The 17,473-nt window shown below is 35.8% G+C and overlaps 1 protein-coding gene across 16 annotated transcripts in view; it reads right to left on the bottom strand.

The window, feature by feature from the left end:
• Positions 1–271: 271 nt before the first annotated feature.
• Positions 272–17,473, bottom strand: part of LARP1B (La ribonucleoprotein domain family member 1B) — an 87,417-nt gene continuing 70,215 nt past the window's right edge. For 4 of the 16 annotated variants that reach the window (XM_023754262.1, XM_023754257.1, XM_023754265.1 and 1 more), the window contains 7 exons: positions 13,789–13,955; positions 13,234–13,340; positions 8,918–9,078; positions 7,924–8,068; positions 4,204–4,313; positions 3,193–3,320; positions 272–1,523 (listed from right to left, as the gene is read on the bottom strand). In XM_023754262.1, coding sequence (XP_023610030.1) covers positions 1,278–1,523; positions 3,193–3,320; positions 4,204–4,313; positions 7,924–8,068; positions 8,918–9,078; positions 13,234–13,340; positions 13,789–13,955 — 1,064 coding nt within the window. In that variant the 3' untranslated portion in view covers positions 272–1,277. Of the gene's footprint in view, positions 1,524–3,192; positions 3,321–4,203; positions 4,314–7,923; positions 8,069–8,917; positions 9,110–13,233; positions 13,341–13,788; positions 13,956–16,878; positions 16,898–17,473 lie in introns of those variants that run through there. The other 12 variants (XM_006081676.3, XM_023754250.1, XM_023754269.1 and 9 more) reach the window with 11 other exon arrangements.

Below are 17,473 nucleotides of genomic sequence, written 5' to 3'. Positions count from 1 at the left end.
TAATCGGGCACCTATGGATGAGGACAGTGGGTGGGGAGTGAGGGCGGAGGGTGGGGTGGGAACTGGGTGGAGGGGAGTTATGGTGGGAAAAAAGAGGAACCAATGTAATAATCTGAACAATAAAGATTTAATAATTAAAAAAAGAAAAAATATGTGCTAAATAAAAATGAATATGTTTATAACTGAAACTTTATTCACAAAATATAATGGTCTTCTAATAGCAATGTTTGAATATTACAGCTAAACAAAAGTAATGAAAAATCAATTCAAATAACTTAGAAAGTGCTTTATTTTTTAATTCCCACAAAAACTGAAACTATCATTTACATCAGTTGCAATAGCAATAAATATTAGAAATCAATGTACTATAACTCTTGAAAACACCAGCATAAAAAACTAAAAGAAACAAAAAGGAAATCTAAGTGCTCCTTTTAAATTAAAGATAATCTGTTTGTGATATACCCAGCCGCAGATGTACAAAGAGCTGATGCATTCAAAACAGTGCAAGATTTAATTAATTTAGGACAACATTCCAACCCAGTTTTCATTACTTTTCAGTTGCTTTTGCAGGTTTATGTAGAATCACAAAAAGTAAATCACTCCTAATATCTAACCAGCTAATGCCAATTTACAATACTCCACACCAACACAACAGTAACTATAGAAATCATGAGGTTAAACTCACAGGGGAAAAAGGAAAATCTTGCATCCAAAGTGCGTATGCTTTAATATAACTGCAATATATTTCTACTTTTGTTAAAACAAAAACAAAAAAAAACAAGGTTTTCTTTACACATCTAAAAGCAAATGTATCATTTCATATTCTTTTTCTGAATTAAAAAATATTTACGTAATCTTCCTTTGTTTTTAATTTCAAATATGAATTGATAGTGGGGTAATTAGATTCTTTAAGAAAGCTCTATAGATGAATACAACATACTATATCTTCTTTAAGAAGTATGACCTGAAATGTTAGGCATTCCTTGTGTTGTTTTTGAATATATTTTAAGGAATGCTGTTCTTGTAAACAATGGCCTTGAAAAAGAAATACTGAGACCTATTCATTACTAGAGGATCTCTATAATAGATCACCAAAACTATCCTGTTCATGAAGTCAGGGAAAACATTTTTAGAATTTATCTTGCTATGGAAAAAAAATGGTACCACTTTTCTTCCTTCTTCTTTTTTCTGATCATCACAATTAGACATCAGAAGGTTTTCCCAAATAAATATTGATGTAAATGTTGATTTCAAGGGCAAGCAACTTTCATAAGCATCTACTTCTCAGACATTTCACCATTTGTGGAGACTGAGGCAGCACTGTTCTGGTGTGAATTGTCACTGGACTCCTGTGATATATTCCTTCTGGGAGAATGTATTGGAACCTGAAGTTGACTGGCAGATGCAGGCTTAGCAGCATTTGGTGACTTTGTGGAGGAATTAGATGGAAGTCTATGATGATCACTCTCTGAACCAGAAGTAGATGAATGTCGTTTTCTTCCAAATTCCTCACTAATGGGGGGCTGCAAATTATGAAAGACAACACAGTAACGATTATACTATTTTTCCTCCATTTAAAATCTAAGGCCAGACTTTTCCAACAAAGAGGAAACTGTTTGTGCTTCAGCAGATTTTATCAGTATACAAAAAACTTAACAGCAATTTAAGGTATTAACTTGAATGTCCTTCCAACTAAATCATCTTGCTAGTATTTTTTCATTCTTTCACTGAACACATGTTTATCAAGCATCTCTTATGTTTTAGGGCTTGAACTACACAGCAGGTAATAAGTGTAAGCTTGGGTTCCTTGCTTCAAGAAAACGTTTCACAAGGGTTATTTTCCATCTTTATTCAACCTCTATCAAATGTTAAGCATTTATAACTTTAGTCCCTTCCTCAGCCATAACCTCCTATCCTAGGCTTGCTTAAATGGCAATGTTTAACAAACAGATAAATGGAAGCAAAGGGGGGAAAAAGAGATACCAAGTCAAACACCTTCAGCAAGTTTGAAGGTTTATCTCAAATTTCTAGGATAAGGACTGGAGAGCATTATTGATAGTACTACATTTAAACACTTTCAAACATAAATATCCAACCCCTTCAGACAGCAAGGACAGAGAGGCAGGTAGAAGAAAGGTATCCTGCATTTTTTAAAATCAGTCTTTTAGGCCTTTCCAGTGACCAAGATTTTAGAGTCCACAATGACACACAACCAAATATTTTCATTTGGAGACAAGTTAAGATCATAATCTCCTCCACCAATATTCTATTGTATTTGAAAGTGGAGGCCTGAATTCTTAGCTTCAATTCAGAAAGGACAAAAGTCACTATTATAAAGATAGCAGGGATGTCTCTGTGACAGAACTGGTTAGGCCACTCTAGAAACACAGCTCTTCATTCCATTAACTCCATCCCTGGGCCATCTAACCCAGCAGTCGCCAACTAGTGGTCTATGAGGTCCAAAAGGTTGTTGACCACTGGTTTAAGAAAACCTTTGGAGCTGCAGTCACCAACCGGTGGTTTGCAGACCACTGGTGGTCTGTGAGGTCCGCATGGTTGGCGACTACTGATCTAATCCATTTAGATACAAAATTTCAAGACATATTACAGTACTAAGTAGCGATGAACCTAGCCTTCCTTTCATCTCTATTTTATACGCCCTGATGCTTCTTTGTCTTTTCTGATTTCTCTGTCCTCTTCTTCATCCTTTTTCTTTATCTTTTTATGTTCATCCCATTCCTTTTCTAATGCTTTCCTTTCTCTTTTAAAATCACATTGTTTAAAACCTACCCTATTATCTCTACAGATGCACCTAACATTCTCGCCTAATTTTATTATGCAGGGAACCCTAGATTCATGTTACATCAGCATATGTTACAAAAACTATAAAAATATATAAAAGGTAAAAAAATTTCAAGCTGCTAAGTGAGAAATTTGCAACATATCCACATAAAAGTTACTAAATCTATAATTTAATTATAGGAACATATTAAAATTGAAGTGAACTGACAATTGCACTGAAGTTATGTAAGATGTTAACATTTGGGAATTCTAGGTAAAAGAGTATATGGGAATTCTCTACTATTTTTGTACCTGCTTTAAAGTTTGATTTCAAAACTGGAAAATTAAATTTTCAAAATAAAAAGTTAAAAAATAAAATTAGTAATACAGAGGAAAGGACTTAAAACTTACATCAACGCGGAAGTCTTCTAACCTCTTAAAGCTACAGAGGTATTCCTGAAGTTTTGGGTCAATAGACTGTGTCTTAGATTGAGAATATTTTAGATAAGCCCAAAACTTTTCTAATCCATACAATTGACCTAATAACAGAAAAGAATATACATAATAAATTATATAGAATTTTTAAAAAATGATTCATATTGAACATAATCCTACCAGCAATAAACCATTTACCTTCCAATACACACATTACTTAAGTCTTGAGAATAAGACATTTTAATGAATAAAGGCAGCTAACATCGAGCATTTACTATATACAGTGGTTTATTACATATTAAACTAATCTGAAGCATATACAACCCTGGAATATAGTTGCTTTTGTATGTATTACTGGTGAATAAGCTGAAACTAACAAGGTTAAGTAACTTGCCCAAGATCACATAGCTAATAAGCAGTGGAAATGGGAGTCGGACCTCACCCAGGCCCTGTGCTGTTACCCACCGTGCTGCCCCACCATTCCAGGCAAGTCCACTGATGCTACACAGAATTCTTATGTAACTTGCCCTAGCCGGTTTGGCTCAGTGGATAGAGCGTCAGCCTGTGGACTGAAAGGTCCCAGGTTCGATTCCAGTCAAGGGCACATGCCCGGGTTGCGGGCTCGATCCCCAGTGGGGGACCTGCAGGAAGCAGCCGATCCATGATTCTCTCTCATCATGGATGTTTCTATCTCTCTCTCCCTTTTCCTTCCTCTCTGGAATCAATAAAAATATATTTAAAAAAAAAAAGAATTCTTATGTAACAGAATATCAGTGAGTAGCCACATTTGTCAAGTGAATAATGACAAATACAGCTCCTCACAGGAAAGGTCTTACTCCTTATGGTGCCCCATCCTTCATCAAGCACCACACTAGGGGCCTGAAGATCTTAAGTGGTCTGCTTTGAAGACAAAGTTATGAATTCCCTATTCATTGATACTCAGGTTTACAATGAACAAACAGAATAAGTTAGTTTTTGTTTTGTTACCAGATTCGTAGTCTTTTTTGGTTTCTTCTTGGAAATCCTTAAAAATTTCTTGTCTGAATTTTTTTTCCAGTCCGTAACTATAAAACCTGAAAAGACATTCTAATCCATACCTGTGAAAAAGAAATAAAATATTCATAATTTTTTTGCCATGACAATATCAATATCTCATATTTAACAGCACTGATACAAGCAAATATGGCACAAATAACCCCAAACAAACAAAAACTGTTTTAAATGTTTAGCATGCAGATGTTTAGTTGAAGCAGTAACTAGTAATCCATAGTTGGCTTTGCTGTTTTTGTTGACTCAGCCATAGCACTCCTGGAGGTACACTGGGAACATGGAGAATGAGAGGAACCCTTGGACAACGAGAATAGAACTTCTTTGGACTGACAAAAGATCTCTCCCTGGAATTGCTAAGGAACTAGTCAAAAGATTTAATGATAAATTGGGAATGTTTTAGATTTTTCCTAAACCAAGGTTTATAATGGTGTGTTTGTGCATGGTATTAAATATTCTTGAACATAATCTTTACTCTAGAGAGATAAAGACCATACTCTTATGCTCTAAACCTTAGGTGTTGTTGACCCATTCGATAAAGTACATTTCATAAAAGACATTTTGCTAAAAGAATTTTAATCACTAAATAAATCAGAAAACAAATGTCCTTGTTTTCCTCTTTGAAGTACCTAGAGAATTGGAGCACTAGCCGGTTTGGCTCAGTGGAATATTGGCCCACAGACTAAAGGGTCCTGGGTTTGATTCTGGTCAAGGGCAGGTACCTGAGTTGCAGGCTCAATCCCTAGCCCTGGTTGGGGCATGTGCAGGAGGCAACCAATCGATGGGTCTCTCTCACATCGATGTTTCTCTCTGTGTGTCTCTCCTGTTCCCTTCCACTCAGGTGGAAGAATGTCTTTTCAGGTTTTAAGAACCAGAAAAAACTATATTTGAATTCTAGGCTTATAACTATATCCCTGTAAGTAGGGATAAAAATATCCTACTTTTTAAGAATAGATGAGATACTAATTGTAAAGCACTTAGATCATGGCTGGCACATTAAAGATATGTAATAAATGTTATTTCTCTCCCTCCTTCTTGAAACCATCTTAATGTTACTTATTGTCAATAGATATATTTAGTAAAAATCTTCTTCCTAATAATAATGACCACTCACTGAGCACTTGCTATGTATCAGATAATATGTTAAGCCCTTTACATGGTGTTTTGTTTAATCTTCACAATAACCTTACAAGGGTATCTACCATAATTTCCCCAACTTTATAACTAACCTGAAGCTTGGGGGGATTATAATTTGCCACAGTCACAATAAATTAATGGGCTAGAACTCAAAACTATGTCTCATTTCAAAGCCTCCCAGTGCTGAACTATTATGCTCTACTTCCTAAGAAATAGCTAATCCAGTCTAGTCATGAACACTGAAGAAACAGACCCAAAATTATAAAAGATGTTGAAAAGCTATTAGAAACATACACAGAAAAGGAACTCCCAACCTAGACTTGGGTAGGAATGGAATCAGAAAAGTATTAGAAAGTCCTGCAGAAAAAATGTTTGCTTATTAAATAGCAAAATATGCTGAAATTAATTATAAGCATGGCTTTCAAACTTTTCTGAGTTTAATAGTAAGACAAATATTTTAATTTGTGAACAAGTCAATACAACACTCATATACACTGTGTGTGTACATAAAAGCACATGTAAGTTTTTCAAAGTACTCTTAAATTCTACGTATGTATGAATTATGAGACAATTTAATCTTACTATGTTCAGTGCAGTCGTACTGTATTTTCTACACTTTATTTTTAAGCAAGTCAGAATCACTAAATTGATTTCTCAATTCTTCAATGGGTTACAAACCACACTGTGAATGAGAACATCGAGATCAGAAATGGCCAAGTTTGCCTTTTATGTCAAATCTGGTAAACTAGCTAGCAATGACATGTGCCTGTCATTCCTTACCAAGGTAAGGATTCTAGATCAGCCGTGGGCAAACTACGGCCTGCGGGCCGGATCCGGCCCGTTTGAAATGAATAAAACTAAAAAAAAAAAAAAAGACCGTACCCTTTTATGTAATGATGTTTACTTTGAATTTATATTAGTTCACACAAACACTCCATCCATGCTTTTGTTCCGGCCCTCCAGTCCAGTTTAAGAACCCATTGTGGCCCTCGAGTCAAAAAGTTTGCCCACCCCTGTTCTAGATGCAAATTAAATACAAGTCAGTGCAAATGTAATGTTTTCTAAAAACTTTTCTTGCAGCAAATTTTTCCCTCTTGAAGATCACAATCTTTTTTTTTCTTTTTTTTTTTTTTTTTTTTTTTTTTACTGATTTCAGAGAAAAAGGGAGAGGGAGAGAGATAGAAGCATAAATGATAAGAGAGAATCACTGATTGGCTGCCTCCTGCATGCCCCCTACTGGGGATCGAGCCCGCAACCCCAGGCATGTGCCCTTGACCAGAATCAAACCCGGTACTTTGGTCTGTAGGCCATTGCTCTATCCACTGAGCCAAACCAGCTACTAGGGCTAACAATATATTTTTATTTGAGATTTACAAGAGGAATCCATTTTTAGACCTTGAAGAGAGGTAAATTTAGAAAATATTGAGAGGAAAGTTATCTTTTTTCTTCTTTCCATCACTACTTCTTCCTCCCTTTACCCAGGAATAAATAGCTTGTAGTAGTCAACTCCGTGTTCTTTCTCACTCTCTTGGTCTGGTCTCAACTCAGCCTTATAGGCACTCTCAAAATTCCCCTTGAACATTTCCTCAAAAAAAAAAAGCAAGGTTTAACTGGACAAAAAGAACGAGTTAGCAAAGCAGAGGGAGAAAGAAAAGAACAAACAGGTAAGGATATCTAAAGACAATTTGGATGCTAGAGAGCTTGGTTCACTCAGAGAACACATAGTTCAGTACCACTGTTGTCTAGAGCACTAACTGCAGGAAAAATGAGGTTGGACAGGTAAATCAGGTCATATCATGAGAGGTCTTAGTTTTTCTTGGCTCAAGCACATATTAATTTGGGGACATATATGCACATGCAAGGGAAGTCTGTAATGGTGGGGACAAGAGAGAGAGAAATCTTTCAAATGTCATTTGGCCTTTATGCCATCCCTAAAATGGTCCCAAATGATCCCACCTCCTGGTATTCACAACCTTGTACAATGCCCTCCCACACTGTATCAGGGTGGGTCTATGAATGACACAATATGGCAGAAGTGATAGTATGTCACTTTCAAGTATAGATTATACATGACACTGAGACTTCCCTCTTAGAAGTTCTCCCTCTTTTGTGATTCACCAGCTCTGAGTCATGTCGTGAGATGCCCTAAGCAGAGGCCTGTATGGCCAAGAAGTAAAGCCTCCTGCCCATAGCCATGTGAGTGAACTTGAAGAGGATCCTCCAGCCAGTCAAGTCTGTCGCCCTATCCAACACTTCAACTGCAATTTCCTAAGAGAACAGAACAAGAACAACCCAGCTAAGCTGTTCCTGGGGTCCTGACCCATAGAAACTGTGAATTAATAAATGTTTGTTGTTTTAAGCATCTGAGTTTGGGGGTACTTTGGTGTGCAGCAATAGACACTAGAACAGCCTCCCTCCAGTTATGCAGGCTACTTTCACAGTTCAAAACTGGGCTACTTTTCAGTCCTAGTTTTTATTTTTAAAAAATCTCTCCAAGTGTAAAAATGCAAAAAAATATTGGACCTGTAATTTTCTTTTGCATCTTCCCAAGCAAGTTGTTTAAATTCCTCGTACATTTTTTTATTGAAGTGGTCTCTGAGGAAAAAGGACCAGAAACGAAAGAGAGTATTCATTTCTTGGGACTGGCCAACTCCCAAGCGCTTTCTGTCTGGAAAAAGTTAAAATAATAAAACATTTTTAAAGTAAAGATACTTACTGAAAGCAAAACAACAGATGTTTTACATAACTTAAAGAAAGCTAAAATATATTAATCCTTAAAACGTATTTGGTTTTCCTCTAAATTTAAGCATTTGTCAAAAGTAACAAGAATATGGTAAACTTTCTTTCTTTCTTTCTTTTTTTTAAAAAAAACTTTATTTCTTAACTAGAGGCCCAGTGCACAAATTTGTACACCAGTGGGGTCCCTTGGTCTGGCCTGCAGGATCGGGCCAAAACCAGCTCTCCGACATCCCGAGGGGTCCCAGATTGCGAGAGGGTGGAGGCCAGGTCGAGGGAGCCCACCTGTGCACAATTGGGGCTGGGGAGGGACACAGGAGGTTGGCCAGCTGGGGAGGGACCGAGGGAGGGCTCCAGGGTGTGTCTGGCCTGTCTTGTTCAGTCCCAATTGGCCAGACCTCAGCAGTAAGCTAACCTACCAGTCAGAGCATTTGCCCCCTAGTGATCAGTGCACGTCATAGCGACTGGTCGACTGTCTGCCCCCTGGTGGTCAGTGCACGTCATAGTGAGTGGTTGAGTGGCTTTAGCGTATCATTAGCATATTATACTTTGATTGGTTGAATGGCCAACTGGACACTTAGCATATTAGGCTTTTATTATATAGGATGTGTCTAAGCTACAAAATACATGAATAAGAATATATATAAACATATTTACTTAAGGTAACTATAAGTAAAACAAATAAAAGAATATCTTAACCTAATATTAAATGTCACAATTTGAAATTTTTAGAATTACATTTTAATTTTAAATATAGCTATGTAAAAGACAAGTGTCTTACCACTTAGGCATCTTCGATGATATTTGTGGTACACTTGCTGGGTAAAGCCATTTTCCTTCAAAAGTTCATGAGAAGGATGCTGGAACTTCGGGAATGAGTGAGGAGTACATCCATAACTTCCTATGAGTTGGGAACCTTCTGAAGGTGAAGCATTTGAACTGCTGTTTGAGGAGGGGGAGGAAAGCCTTCAAACTAAAATATCAAGAACCAAGTGTTTAAACTGATTTGCACTACTGGTTCACTACTGAGAATATGAGCAATGGAAAAGACATTAGTCCCCAAAACGCTCCTAAACAAATGACATAGAATTTATGCTCAACACACAGGTAAATTCAGAAGTTGATTTAAAAAGTCATAAATTCTGAACATAAAATAATAACTAGAAGCAGATAACTGAATAGTTAGCTTATTCCTCTTCAGGATCCATTATTTAGTTTAGACAATTTTTTATGGTAGTAGAAAATTTTTCAATTTTCTTGAGTAATTAGGCTAATGATGTAAATTGAGTAAGTGAAAATAATGAATAAAATCTAGCATAAAGGCAATAATTTCACATACTTGCAATTTTGTAAATCAATTCCACTTCTGAAATATTTCCTAAATCCATCTTTTTTTTTTTGCACTCCATTATTCAAATTTATACTTTCTGATGCTTTCAATGGAACTGTTATCTTTGTTTTTCCATCTCCCTCCCTCTATTTTGCCACCAAAGTTATCTTCCTAAGACATTGTTCTATATTGTTGGTTCTCAATCTTTGGTCTGTGGATGCTTAAAGGGATCCCAGGAATTCTGCAAGGTCAAAACTAAAATTGTATTTGCTAAATTTACCGTGTTAACATTCATACTGACAATACTAAAGCAATGGTGTATATAATTACTGATGCAAACTGAGACAGTGGCACCAAATTTCATTTTCTAGTGCTTGTATTATTTATTGCTATGCATTTGCAATTTCTGATGTCCTTGATGAAGCAAAAAAAAATTTTTCATGAAATCTCAACCCTTGAGTATATGTCCTATTGTGTGTGACAAAATGGAGCAGAAACTTTCTTTAGCAAAATGAGAAAGTTCTGGAGATGTTTTACAACCAAATGACTATACTTATCACTACTGAACAGTACACTTAAAAATAGTTGAGACAATAAATTTTATGTTATGTTTTTTATCACAATTAGAAAAATATGGGATGGGAGGAAGCAAAAAGCACTTTTGTGACAAATCAAAGTCAATGGACTAAATGTCTATTTCATTCCTAGCCCCCAATGTGATGGTATTAAGAAGTAATTAAGTCATTAGGGTACAGCTCTTAGGAGTGGGATTTGCCCTTCTTGTAAGAAGAGACATGAGAGGGCTTGCTGCTTCTCTCTCTGCTCTCCATCATGTAAAGATACAAGATGGCCATCTGAAAACTGCAAGTGGTCCCTCACCAGACACTGGATCTGTTGGCACCTTGACCTTGGAACTGAGAGAAATGAAGATTTGTAGTTTAAGTTACCTAATCTATAGCATACTTGTTATAGCTCAAACAGAAATGTCTTAAGTCAAAGCATGTGTGTGATAAAGTTGTAAGCTGAACTAAGTGACTTTTTCATAGAATACCATTTTTAATTAGAATAACCAATAAAATATGGTTATTCAGATTTTGTTTTGTGTAAGACATTTCCTTGAAAATGAACAAAATTAGTCTGTAATATCAAGGAAAAATTTGAGCTCTCATGCAAAAATTAAAATTTTGGAAACCTTGTATTTGTCCCCATGAGTTTGACAGTTTCCACTAATACCTAAAGACTTTTCTAATGAAATTAGTGGTGACTTTTTTATGAGTCTGTGTGTACAAGTCTCTGTGAGTGGTAAAATATACATGACCCTTATAATGTAGTAATTCTAGCAATCAGATTCTCCCTCTTCCCAAGGCTTTGCCAGTTTTGTTTTTGTTTGTTTGTTTTATTGTTACAGGGTGTTTCTATGCTGGAGAGAAGCCTGGGATAAAAACTTAAAGTCTTCTGAGGATTTTTCTGAGCCTGCATCGATCCTTGAGCGTGTGTGGTAGTTTTCTACGTTGCCCTCTATGAGCGGTTGTTTTTTGAATGCCCCCAAAATAGGACATTCAGACAGAGGGCAATGAAACAATGGACACCAGACTCTGTGGCTGCACCTTGTTGATCAGAGGCAGTTAGCAGTCAGAACACAGAACTCCAGCAAGCCAGACCATAAAGTGGGTAGCCATCTTCCAGTCTGTTCACAGAGCTGGGAGGTGGGAGATAGGTAGCTGCTACCATATCAAAGGCTGACACTGACCAACATTAACCACAATTTACCAGATAAGCTTCCCCTGGAAGCTTTAAATGTTAAAACAGATGCCCTAGCTGGTTTGGCTCAGTGGATATAGCGTCAGTCTACAGACTGAAGGGTCCCCGGTTCGACTCCAGTCAAGGGCACATGCCCAAGTTGCAGGCTTGATACCCAGTAGGGGGCGTGAAAGAGGCAGCCAATCAATGATTCTCTCTCATTGATGTCTCCATCCCTCTCTCCTTCATCCTTTCTCTCTCTGAAATCAATAAAAATATATATTTTTAAAATTCACTGGTATGAAAAGGTCATTGATATGGTTTCATATTCCACACTGCAACTAAATTTTTTTTTTTAAATTACCACCCATTCAGCTTTGGTATAATATCAAACAAGAATATCTTCAAATTATCTGAAAAGGCTAAATATTCCTTCCTTTCCTGAATTTTATTCCTCTAATTCAACAAAATCAACAAATTACAATTAAATTATATTAACTTATAATGAGTTTATTATTGTTATTTTAAAATGTTTATATTTTTTCAGTTTTACTTTTTAATTCAGTAAATTATATAACTCCCAAAACAAAAGCTCTTTGAGGTCCAATCATTTTTTCACGTCTAAAAAGGTCCTTAGGCCAAAAAGTTTGAAAAGCATTTAACTAAATCACATCACTTTTGCTGCTCAAAATCCATTACCTACAGAGTAAGTCCAATTTTCTCAACAGGATATTCAAAAGGGCCTTACCAAACCTTGACATAATTTTTACAAGAATCATTTCCCATAAAATCCCATTATGGTATTCTCATATCTTAGGCTCCAGGTGCATATAAGTGATGTGCTACCCCGCGATATATTTTTATATTTCTAGTAACTTCGTTATTTCCTCCCTTCTAAATCCTCTACCTATTTCCCACCTTGGCCTGTTAAAATCTTACTCATCCATCAAGATCAATACTAATTGTCCATGTCCAGCAAGTTTCTCATGACATCCCCCAGGCAAACCTAATAAACCCTGGGAAAATTAAAGTTATACAAAGTAGTTCTATATTCAACACCATTTGTTCACACAAGGTCATATCTGCCTTGAAGTGGGAGAAGTAGTTTCATTCACCTGGTCTTTTACTGAGTATTACCTATGCCAGGCACTGAGGTTCTGCCATCCCTGAATTTACTATCTGAAGAAGACACATACAAAAATTTAAATAATGCCTGTAAAACATTTAGCACAGTGCCTGGGGCACTGCTGAAAGAATGTAGTAAGCATTAGCCAGCATTAAATAATTGCACTACAATAACTATACCAGTGATGGAGAACCTATGACACGCGTGTCCGAGGTGACACGCAAACTCATTTTTTTGGTTGATTTTTCTTTGTTAAATGGCATTTAAATATATAAAATAAATATCAAAAATATAAGTCTTTGTTTTACTATGGTTGCAAATATCAAAAAATTTCTATATGTGACACGGCACCAGAGTTAAGTTAGGGTTTTTCAAAATGCTGACAGGCCGAGCTCAAAAGGTTCGCCATCACTGAACTATACCATGGCTGATACACACCACAAAGAGCCAGAAAGGAAGAACTTTGAAAAGAAGGAGCAGTGAGAGACAAGGGAAAGCAGAGATAAAGAAGCCCTGCAGTAAAATAGAAGGCAAAGTCACGGGTACAGGTAGGCCCAGGAGCCTCCAGCTTGTGAGGAAGTCAATTAAAGATTAGTGAAAAAACTGTAGATGACACAGATATCAGAAATAAAGAATTACTTTGATGGGCTGGACAGGACACAGCTGAGGAAAGAATTAGTAAACTTGGATATACATCAATCAAAATTTCCAGAAAAAGATTAGGAAAAAAGATAAGATCATCCAAGAGCAATTATTTCTCCTTCTTTGGTTTCTCTTTAGTATTTTCATTGTTCTATAATTTGCTAGTATTAATTTGTAAGTTATTTTCAAGTATCTAATTAATTACTGTTTTCAACAAACTTAAAATCAAGAAGAAAACAATGTTTGACAAATAGAGTACCTGACAGAGGGTGTTCTTGGCCCATGATCTCTGGAATCCATTACCCAACCAACATGACACTCCAGAGGGGGATTTGTACTATGTCTTGTTTTTCTCTTTCTTGGACTCTAAAGAAAAGTCAAACATTGCAATAACTTTCACTAGTATGAACTTCTCAAGTAAATTAAACCCCTCTGACTGTAAACCAACTCAAACATTTTCATACTGTGGATGACACATTATGAAATCATATGAAGTCACAAAACTCAAACTATCACATACAAGTTACAAAACTTAACAAATAAGGCCCTTGGCTAGACTTCAAACTAAGGATGAAAGGAAATACAACTTAGCATAATTTTCCATTATACCTTATGATCATCTTTTATTATACTACCCACTGTACAGTAGTTATTCCTTAACCTAAGAAAATATTACTATAGTAAAACAGCATTTTAAATGAATTCTTACAAGCTAAAATACACATTTTTAAATGTGATATAAACTACAAAGTCTCATTTTGTAATGTTAAAGGATACAGAATGTAGGCTTTATATTCCTGGTTGTTTTGAGTACCTTTATATCAAGGGCTTTTGATTCTTTAACCACAGGATAAAATCTTGGTGTTTTGTTTGGATCTTGTAACCTGGGTGTTCGGGGTGTTTTGGGTATCCTTGCAGGATAAATTCTAGAAGATTCTGGAACTGCTGTTGGCAGTGAACAGACTGTTGTTGAAGATATTTCTGAAACAACAAACAGTTTCTGAGCTAATTCATCAGTCAAATCAGCAAAATAAAAAGCTACTAATAATATGTGGATGCTAGAAAAATATTTTACTTTGAGAAAAAGGGTAATTCTGAAATTCTCTACTCTCAAAGGATTTCTTCATTGGAAACAGTTCAAATATATAAGAATAAAAGTTTAAAAAATCACTTGTTTACAAATTACCTAGCTTTTCTAAATTTTAATTTTGCTGTATCTTTTTCTTTTCTTTTTTTTTTTTATTAAAGAAAAACAGCCTGGAGCCCACCTTCCCTAATCACATTTTACTTTTCCTCCTCAGAGATAACCAGAGTCTTAAGTTTAAGATTTTTATCAATTATTATACATGTAATAATATTATTTTCCATAATTAACTTTATATATAAGTGACATCATACTATATGTATCATTTTGAAAGCTTTTCCAGTCAATATTTTGTTTGTGACTTGAATAGTCATATTTGCATAGCTCTGGTTTACTCATATGACTGCAGAATATTATGCTGTTATACAAACATATCAAAATGTATTCATTCTCCTGAACAGTTGAGTCTTTTGGGGGGTTTTTTTTTTGGTATAATCAATACTTCTGCACTGACGGTTAAAGAACCTGTCTTCTAGTACAGGTATGAGCATATTTCTAGTGTTCATATCTGAAATGGAAATGCGAAGTCAAATGGCACATGCATCTACTGACTTACTTAAATACTGACTGCAAGCTGCTTTGTATAGTGGCTTCATCAATTTATAACCCCACCAATTTCACACCCTGGTCAAGACTGGGTTTTGTTCAGATTTTTAAGTATTTTTCCATCTCATGAGATTTAAATGGTATTTGTATTTCCTTGGTTACTAGTGAAGTTGAGCATATTTTCTTTTTTATTTTTGAGCATATTTTCATATGCATAGTTATCACTCCGAGTTCCCCTTTTGTGAACTTTCCATTCACATCCTTTGACTATTTTTCTATTCATTTGTTTCACTAATTAGTTTATGAAAATTCTATAGCAAAATACTAAGTAAGCAAGCACATGAATTAAGTAGTAATGTCAAAAGTGTAAGCTCCAGCCCGCTGGTGTGGTTCAGTGGCTGAACGTCGACCCATGAACAGGAGGTCACAGTTCGATTCCTCGTCAGAGAACATACTTGGGTTGCGGGCTCAACCCCCAATGTAGGGCATGCAGGAGGAAACCAATCAATGATTCTCTCTCATCATTAATCTCACTCTGAAATCAATAAAATACATCTATCATCCATCTATCTATCTATCTATCTATCTATCTATCTATAGTTTTTTAAGTGTCAGCTCCAGCCTTCGCCAGAGATGCTCAATTGATTAGAGCAGTGATGGTGAACCTTTTGAGCTCGGCGTGTCAGCATTTTGAAAAACCCTAACTTAACTCTGGTGCCGTGTCACATATAGAAATTTTTTGATATTTGCAACCATAGTAAAACAAAGACTTATATTTTTGATATTTATTTTATATATTTAAATGCCATTTAACAAAGAAAAATCAACCAAAAAAATGAGTTTGCGTGTCACCTCGGACACGCATGTCATAGGTTCGCCATCACTGGATTAGAGCATCGACCCTTACACCAAAAGGTGGTGGGTTTGATTGCTGGTCAGGGCACATACCAGGTTGCAGGTTTGATCCCTGGTCTGAGCATGTGCAGGAGTCAACTGATCGATGTTTCTCTTTCACATCCCTGTTTCTCCCCCTTCCACTCTCTAAATATCAATTTTTAAAAATGTAAGCTCCATTCCTATATGATTTTTCTTCAGACTTCTTTAGATTCACACAAAAATCTTTCGTTCATTCAAATATTGAGTGCCCACTATTCTAGACACAAGTTTGTAAACTCAAAAGTGAACTTACCCACTCTATTAGCTTGTCTCCCTGTCTTGCCATCTCCCCTCCCAATCCACTTTCTGTACTGTTACCAGACTTTCCTGCTTTTGTCATCTCTGCATATTATCCATTTATTGTTTGATTTATTAAATTAAAATTTATTTTCTTATAGATCATCCTATTAGATGCTAAGGCTGTCTCAGTGCTTCCCTAAAAGTAAGGGCCACAATCTTTTATTAGTGCACGAGTGCCTATAATAGCATTTAGAAAAAGTATATCCCCACCAAATGACTGATCAACTTAACAGAATTGTATTAATGCTGTTTTTCCTTATTCCAAAAATATAATCTCAAGGATAACATTATGATCTTATACTGAAATATATGTAAAAATCAGTGCCTTTGTAGAAGATCTAGGAGCAATAACAACCCAGAAACAGAAACTGTTTCCCAGAAACCAGACTATAGTCTTTAAATTCCATTTCCTACTGACTTGATCTGCTAGAAGAAATAAAGTCTAGAGCAAAGCATAACATGAGACTGGAAAATCTGGAGCAAGACAGCAATGAGGTTAATAAAGAAAATACTGCCCAACTAGTATGGCTCAGTGGTTGAGCATTGATCATGAACCAGGAGGTCATGGTTCGAGATTCCCAGTCAGGGTACATGCCTGGGTGGCAGGCTTGATCCCCAGTAGGAGGCATGTAGGAGGCAGCCGATCAATGATTCTCTCTCATAATTGATGTTTCTATCTCTCCCTCTCCCTCTCCCTTGCTCTCTCTGAAATAAAATAAAAACATATTTTTTTAAAAAAAAGAAAAGACTAGCTTAGGTCATGAGGACACAACAGAAAACTTAAGGGTACCCCACTAGTAAAATGAAGTGATCTGACCACTAAAAATAATGACTGAAATGAATTAAACATATCAAATAAATAAGCTCTATAAGTTCATAATGGCACTTTACAACTTAATCATATTTGTAGGTTGCTGGGACACCAACTCATTCAGAAAATTGATACATTGAATAAAAAAGAAAGAAACAAGTATTTACCCTTCCTTTCCTGTAAAAATTGAGTATCAGGGTAACCAAAAAATTGATGAGTATTCTTTCAAGAACTGAAGGTAAGGAGTAAGAGATCAACCAAAGGACTTGTATGCATACATATAAGCATAATCAATGGACACAAGACACTCGAGGGTAGGGGAGACTGGGGGAAGGTCAAGGGAGGGGAAAAAGGAGACAAATGTACTACTTGTTGTAATATTTTAAGCAATAAAAAATAGTAATGACAATAAATAAATAAATAAATCAAAAATTAAAAAAAAGAACTGAAGGTAAGAAAAACAGAAGGAATTTTTTTTAAAAAAAGACTACTGTACTACTGTAAATCTGCATTTAACATCATCAATAGGTTCTGTGACTTTAATCGAAACAACATATAACAAAAACGATTTTACCACAGGCTCATTTATATAGACAAAGAGTTAAGTTCCTATGGTATCTTATCAACATTTTAACAAATGATGTTCAATGAAATGACATTATTCAAGGACCTACTGTATATTGCAACTTTAATGAAATATAAAATCTAGGGAATATTCATCAATGACTGTATAAAACCAGTTGGTAAAACACAGAAGGGAAA

Source organism: Myotis lucifugus, unplaced genomic scaffold (assembly GCF_000147115.1).
Source record: "Myotis lucifugus unplaced genomic scaffold, Myoluc2.0 scaffold_1, whole genome shotgun sequence".
In the NCBI taxonomy this organism is placed as follows: domain Eukaryota; kingdom Metazoa; phylum Chordata; class Mammalia; order Chiroptera; family Vespertilionidae; genus Myotis; species Myotis lucifugus.
The sequence above is the reverse complement of the archived record's forward strand: the minus strand, read 5'-3'. Positions and strand labels throughout refer to the sequence as shown.